The sequence below is a fragment of the Salarias fasciatus genome, chromosome 2, assembly GCF_902148845.1.
Source record: "Salarias fasciatus chromosome 2, fSalaFa1.1, whole genome shotgun sequence".
NCBI classification, from domain to species: Eukaryota; Metazoa; Chordata; class Actinopteri; order Blenniiformes; family Blenniidae; genus Salarias; species Salarias fasciatus.
Genome location: NC_043746.1, coordinates 4,395,009 through 4,401,639, shown reverse-complemented (window position 1 = coordinate 4,401,639; position 6,631 = coordinate 4,395,009). Strand labels below are relative to the sequence as shown.

Sequence of the window (6,631 nt, the reverse complement as noted above, 5' to 3'; positions counted from 1 at the left end):
GGTGCTTAAAATATGTTGATTTTCAATCAGTAGAGTTCAATTTAATTCATTTTCTGTATTCTCTGGAGTGTAAATGCCTTTTTTATTGCTGTTTGACTCGTCTTTCATTGTATAAATTCCTAATCCATCAAAATCTACTGGTTCATACCGCTGATGACAGATCAATGAAACACTGAGTTTTTAATTTATTTTACAGAAATAGCACCAAAAACACCAAAACACTAAATTTAAACCAAAGACTTTATGGGGTGGAACAGTTTTGCAGACGCCAGATGAGCACTAATGCAGGAATCTGAATTCATCTTCTGCTCTTCCAGAAGGTTTTCCAGACTGTGGAAATCAAGAGCTTCTAAAGTTTCCAGATTATGTGGTGATATCAACATTTAAAAGATGAGATCCTGCAGTTGAAGCAGTAACTCATGAGCAAGTAAAGCTGATAGTTTAGAAAAAAACTGTAAGAAACCTGAAATATGTGTTTCAGTGTTAAACCCGTCCTGTCTGTCTGTGCGTATGGTAGTGGTCCGCAGCAGTGAGACCGCTCGGCTCTGTGCTTCATTTTGACGGGAATGTGTGTCGCCCGTCCCTCCCCAGAACCCCCCTGTTGCTCCTCATCCTCCGTCCTCGCTGAGCGAAGCCTACAGGAGTCCGTACGCCGAGCCTCAGCTCTTCTACGGCTCCAGAGGCCTGCTGGAGCCGAGCGCGGCCTGCTGTGAGTTCTGCTCTCCGGGGCGCCGGGGGGGTCGCGTCGCTTCAGCAGTGCCATCAACGTCCCGTTGTTCTGTCCAGACGGTCATCTGTCCGTCCCCGGAGTCCGGAGTCCCAGGAGCCGGCCTCCCCGTGTCCTATTGGACTTGCCCACCAGGGGGCGCCGTGCCCGGCCAGTTTGGGCCCCACAGTCCTCACAGCCAGCTGAGTGGAAGCAGCTTCCGGAGCCTCAGCTGCTGTAAGTCCAGCCCTCCGCTCTCTCTCTGCTTCCACTGCGGCCTCCTGCGGCCCTGTTTTGGCCCCGGGCCTTATGTTTGACACCCGCCGGTCCTGCTCCGACAGGTTAAACGCAGACGCCGTCGTCGACTCTCACGTCAGGAGTCTGGCTCCAGACGTGCCCAGATCCAGCCGGGAGAGGATCCACAGCTACCGAGACGCTCTGAAGCAGCAGGTGAGCCGCGGCTGGTCCCGGGATTCTCACAGTCCTCTGGAAATGTGGATTTATGTAAATTAGAATTTACTAAACACAGGAACTACGTCTGAACCGTTGATGTTTTCCTTCGAAGAGAGAATTTTGTCCTGAATCTCAGATGTAGTTTACAGGTGCTTCTAAAAAGAGAAAGCTTTAAACTGCATGCCAGTGTGATATGTTGGCAGGAAGCTTTGGTTGGAGGGAGCGCGAGCCTCACAGCAAGGTAAACTGGCTCAGGGCCAGGCTGAGCAGAGACCCCGTCTTTAGATCCCGCCCGCCTGTGCTCGTCGTCCCTCACCCAGCTTCTACCTGGATGGCTCGGTTCAGTTTCAGCCTTTAAGCCTCGTGTGGCTGTGAGAGAGAAAAGCCCCTCCTCCCTCCTGTAGCTGTGTTCGGGTTAAAGCCTTCCCCCCCCCCCCCCCCCTGTTCGTACCGCCGACTGACGAGTCCCTCTGCCGCAGATCCAGGAGCAGCAGGAGCGGCGGCGCCGGGAGAGGGAGGAGAGGGAGCGCTACGAGGCCCAGCTGGAGGCCGACATGAGGAAGTACCAGCCGTGGGGGCGGGGCGGAGGAGGGGCGCCGCTCAGAGACAGCACCGGGAACCTGATCAGTAGGTCCAGACGCCGGGCCGTCCGGCAGGAGGCGTCCGCTCTGACCCTCCCCGTCCCCCTCTGCTTCCAGCCGACCTCAACCAGATGCACAAGCTGAACGAGGAGGCCTACAGCAACCCGGAGCAGTGGCAGAGGAGCCGCCGCCCCGCCCCCCCGGCCCCCGGGCGGAGCCGACAGACCCCAACGACCGGGTCTCTGGTACTGCAGGCCCCTAAAGGCTGAGGGTTCAGTCCAGGACCGCCACGGTGACCGTTACCTTGTGCTTCAGGTTTCGCTCATGTCCCGACGTCCCAGTTCGCCAGAGGGAAAGTGTTTTCCAGCCAGCCCAGCAAACAGCAGCTGCACGAGCGCAATATGTATAAAGCTTACCTCAGTCAGCAAGTAAGAGCCGCTCGGCGCCGCCGCCGCCGCCCGCGGCCTCAGGGAGCGTCTCCTGATCACCCTCTGCTTTCAGATTGAGGATAAGATGCGAAAGAAGGCGGAGGAGAGGGAGCGGGAGAGGCTGGGAGGAGAAGAGGAGAGGAGGCTGGCGGAGCAGCGGCTCGCATCCAGAGGGAGTTTGAGGAGAGCAAGAGAAGAGAGGAAGGACATGGAGGTGAGCGGCTGAGAGCCGGTGCCCCGCCCCCCTCCTCTGACTCCGCCCCCTTCACCTCCCGCTCCTCTGCCTCCTCAGCAAAAGGCCAAGAACGAGGAGCTGATGCAGCTGGCCGAGCAGAAGAAGAGGGAGGCGGAGCGCAAGAAGAAGGAGGCGGAGGAGAAGGAGAACGAAGCTCTGAGGAGGCAGTACGAGAAGGAGAGGCAGGCCCGGTGGAGGAGGTCAGAGGTCACGCTCAGCACCCACACTCAACCCGTTCATCTCTGCAGGATTCCACCACGAAGGATGAGACAGCTTGGCTTTGCTAAAACCGGAAAAAACTAAAAACTACTTGACAATGTTACACAGGAAGAAACTAAGAAGGATTTATCAGTACAGAGAAAGGGAAAGAAGAAAAAAGGCTAAAAGGGAGGAAAAAATGAAGAATAAATCACAAGTACAGCTCAGTGTTGGTTGACCGGCAGTATTTTTTTTCACTAAAAAACTTCTTGAAATTATTAACGAAGTTATAAATAAAGTTTTGTGCATCATGAATATTTCCACAGTTCGGTGAAAAAAATACCAGCAGATCATGAATACATTAACACTAAATTCAATAAAAAACAGAGGTTTTCTAAATAATTTTTTCTTTCTGAAACCTGGTCTTCACTGAGACAGCAAACTGCCAGAACCACAGGGGGAAACATGCAAACTACCACTTTCAAGCATCCCCTGTGTAGCTGCCTCCTGCCTGTTGACACACGATGTTCTCAAATGGAAGCGGAACGTTTTCACTCCGGTGCGTTGTTGCCCGGTCCTCAGGTCTGCCGGGAGCCGTCGCCCCCCATCCCCACGCTGCAGAAGAGACAGCGGCAGCACCGCTACACCCCCAGGCCCCGACGGCGGACAGCCGGGCCTCGGCGGCCCCCCCTCCGTGAGTCTCGCTCCGGGTCCAGAACTCCTGGATGCCCTCACCCCGTCCTGACTGCCGTGGTTCTTCCCGCTGTCCCAGGATCGCTCCCTGTCCGGCCTGCAGTCCCCTCCCGTCCCCGCTCGCAGGAACCAGCTCCGAGCTGCAGGTAAACCCGACCGGGAGCGCCGGCTCGAGACGATGTTCAAACTGTGGCTCGAGGCTCAGCGTTTGCGCCCGTGTGTTCAGGCGATCAGGACAGCCTGATGGGCGCTGGCTCGCCTACGCCGACACCTGTACGACGAGCAGACGGTCCTGGAGGAGCGTCTGGAGCAGGAGGAGCCGGACTCTCCGCCCAGCTGCAGGTGGGCTTTATCCACTCTCACGTTTTAGCCGCAGACAGATTCCCTTCACGGTAGAGGAGAGGCGGCGGCGGCGGCGGCGGCGGTCGGTCTAATGCGGCGCTGTGTGTTCAGACGTGGCGATCGTCCCGTGATGGATGTGTTTGAAATGGCCCGCAGACGACTCCAGGTCCCGGTCCGGAGGCCCAGCGCCCGAACCCTGGAGCCTCACAGGCTGATGCGGATCCACGACTCGCTGCAGCTCAGGTTCTCAGGTAAGGCTCTGCCTGCCTCTGGCTCCGCCCGCCTCTGGCTCCGCCCACCTGTGGCTCCTCGCCGCCTCCGTCCTGACCGCTGTCCTCCCGTCCAGACGAAGAGTCCCGGCCAGAGGAAGAGGACGTGTCCCACAGGAAGAGGCGGGACTTGGGCGACCCGTTTCAGCAGGCGGGCAGCTGCAGGTCCACCGTCCAGGACGGTACGGACGTCCGGTTCGACCCCCGTGCTCGACGCCGAGTCACGACTTTAACGCAATGTCTCTGCTCGGTTGCAGATTATTCTGACCTGTCTCCGCTGAGGCAACACGATTATCTGGTGAGCCATTTTAAAACACCTAAAGCAGGGGCGTCAAACATGAGGCCCGTGGGCCAAAACTGGCCCACGTCTGCAATGTGGCCCACCAAGGCACTGAGAAAGTTGTAAGAGGGAGTGTCTTAAAACATGCAGGATGCAACAGAAACCGGAAAAAGGTTTCATTAAAATTGCCTCCACATTGAGGTTCTGGTCATTTCCTGGAGTTATTTGTTTGGTTTTGTGAAAATATCGACATTTTCATCACGTATGCTCTGCACCGCAACGCAGAAAAACTTCAATCTAAAGGTTATTATGGCTCTATTTCACCTATTTCACCAGTCCGGCCCTCTCCAGACTGAGAGTGGCTCCTGGACTAACGTGTTTGACACGGCAGTCTAAAATATTCCTGTGTGTGTGTGTGTCTGTGTCTGTTTCTGTGTCTGTGTGTTTGTGTGTGTTGCAGAGGACTGAGATGGGATCAGCTCGAGGGTCTCTGCTGGAGTCAGAGAGCGCCTTCATCGGTAAGACCATCTGTTTCCTGAAGGAGAAGGATTTTCTGTCTCTTTGATCAGTTATATCTGATCAAAGAGAATCGGTCACCCCCGACGGAACTCTGGTCCAGACCCTGATCCAGACCCTGATCCAGACCCTGCTAGTCCGTGATCCAGACCCTGATCTAGTCCGTGATCCAGACTCTGATCGGTGCCCTTTTCCTCGTCTCAGCCAGACGACGCTACTCATTCTTTCCTCTTTCACTCATTGCGTCTTTCCGTTTTGATTCCGTTCTCAAGTGAACAGAAACACAAAAAGCCTTGAAAGTTCTGCGGTTCCACAGGAAGCTGTTGCCGTGGAAACAGAACCTCGGATGTTTGACTTGGTATCAGAGAGCTGCAGAGTTTTTCACAGTAAACTCCAGAATTCGGAGCCCGTCTCACCCTGTGAGGATTCTTTAACACGGCACTGCCATGAAGACCGGATTTAATTCGTATCTTCGCATAAACTAATTTCAGCTCCAACTTGTTAAGCTGGGTTTTTTTTTTTCTTTAATTCTAACAAAATGTTGATCTGTTTTTCATAAACATCCACTGATCATCACTTACAGAACAAGAAGTAAATTGATTCAGAACTTTAAGACGTCAGTGAATCTGTCATCCTCTTATCACCTTATGAAGTTATACGATTCAACAGAGAACAAAACAGAGGAAACGTTTCACAAACGTTCTACTGTTATTGGTAGAAATGTTTGAGGAATTGTTATGAAAGGTTCCGTTTCTCGCGCTCGGTGTGAGATTCCAGCGCCTCCGTCCAGGTGAGTGAAGCTGCTGTTTCTGTGCTCAGATCCTCTGGAGGCTTCGTCGCTGCCTCAAACCCCGAAGAGGAGAAGAGTCGCTTCCTGTCGGCCAGAGAGAGGAGGAGGTGACAGGCAGAGTCAGCAGGTATACATACACACACACACACACACACACACACACAGACTCAGTCTCCCTGTTGTCTCGGTGTGCTTTCAGGACCGAGCGTCTTCCAGCCGTCCCTCGCAGGAAGTGAAGCCCCTCAGCGATTGGCCGAGCTGGAGCAGGGGGCGTCGCCTGGTGGCTCTGGGACAGCGCGGACACGTGGACGCTCCCTCGGGACCGCCGGGCCCGTCGGACGACGACTCCCCGCCTCCTCGCTTCTCCCTCCACCTGAACCGGCAGAGCTCCGGAGAAACGGACGACGCCGACATCTGGACCCGGCCGGGGAGCTCCGACACCTTCAGGAGCTTCAAACAACCTTAAAGAGCCCGATCCCCCCCGACTGAATCCCCCGACTGACCCCCCACTGACCCCCCCGACTGAACGGTGCCTTAACTGCTTCGACTAACGCCCGAGGACAGAGCATCACGGTGTCTGTGTGGAGATGCGATCATGTCAAGCCTGGAGGGATTTTCTCGCTTTGAGATCCTCCAGTCTGAGAGACCATATTTATTTCAATGATGAGATTGTTTTTTAAAAAATAAATTCTATTTTTCGTATTTTCTGTCTGCTCTTTCATTCCGTATTCAAGTCACCGTGCACGTGGACCCAGACAGTGGAGAGGATATTGTAAGGATTACTTATGAGGAAGTCCATTTTCAAGAGACCAAACAGTTTCTCCATAAAATGACAACAGTCTCAACATAAAACAATTTTTGTTGAACCTTCTGTTGCAAGAAACCCTCGCTGCTTTATTTGAAATTTTAATTTTGCTTGGTCCTCTGGAGCCTCTTGCTGGCCGAGTTTTGGCCCACGAGCTTTATGTTTAACAACTCTGGTTTGAAACCTGACATAGCGTTGGTGTTGAAGTGTTATTATGAAGCTGACTTGTTCTCTTCAGCCTTTGGATTTCCGTGCAGTGGTTTCAGGCTAACTGACAGGATGAACGTCTGCTGTGGCTGTGCTGCTGGCGAAGCGCCGTGCTCGCTGGTTTTCCT

At 54.0% G+C, this 6,631-nt stretch overlaps 1 protein-coding gene across 1 annotated transcript in view; it reads left to right on the top strand.

Moving 5' to 3' along the window:
• LOC115404442 (centrosome and spindle pole-associated protein 1-like) overlaps positions 1–6,184 on the top strand; it is a 34,259-nt gene extending 28,075 nt beyond the window's left edge. Inside the window, 16 exon segments of the mRNA XM_030113780.1 lie at positions 592–709; positions 787–943; positions 1,048–1,156; positions 1,639–1,786; positions 1,858–2,168; positions 2,242–2,382; positions 2,461–2,610; positions 3,184–3,270; positions 3,374–3,440; positions 3,537–3,636; positions 3,748–3,908; positions 3,983–4,087; positions 4,163–4,203; positions 4,646–4,703; positions 5,521–5,618; positions 5,691–6,184. Coding sequence (XP_029969640.1) covers positions 592–709; positions 787–943; positions 1,048–1,156; positions 1,639–1,786; positions 1,858–2,168; positions 2,242–2,382; positions 2,461–2,610; positions 3,184–3,270; positions 3,374–3,440; positions 3,537–3,636; positions 3,748–3,908; positions 3,983–4,087; positions 4,163–4,203; positions 4,646–4,703; positions 5,521–5,618; positions 5,691–5,957 — 2,118 coding nt within the window. The 3' untranslated portion in view covers positions 5,958–6,184.
• The last annotated feature ends 447 nt before the right edge of the window (positions 6,185–6,631 follow it).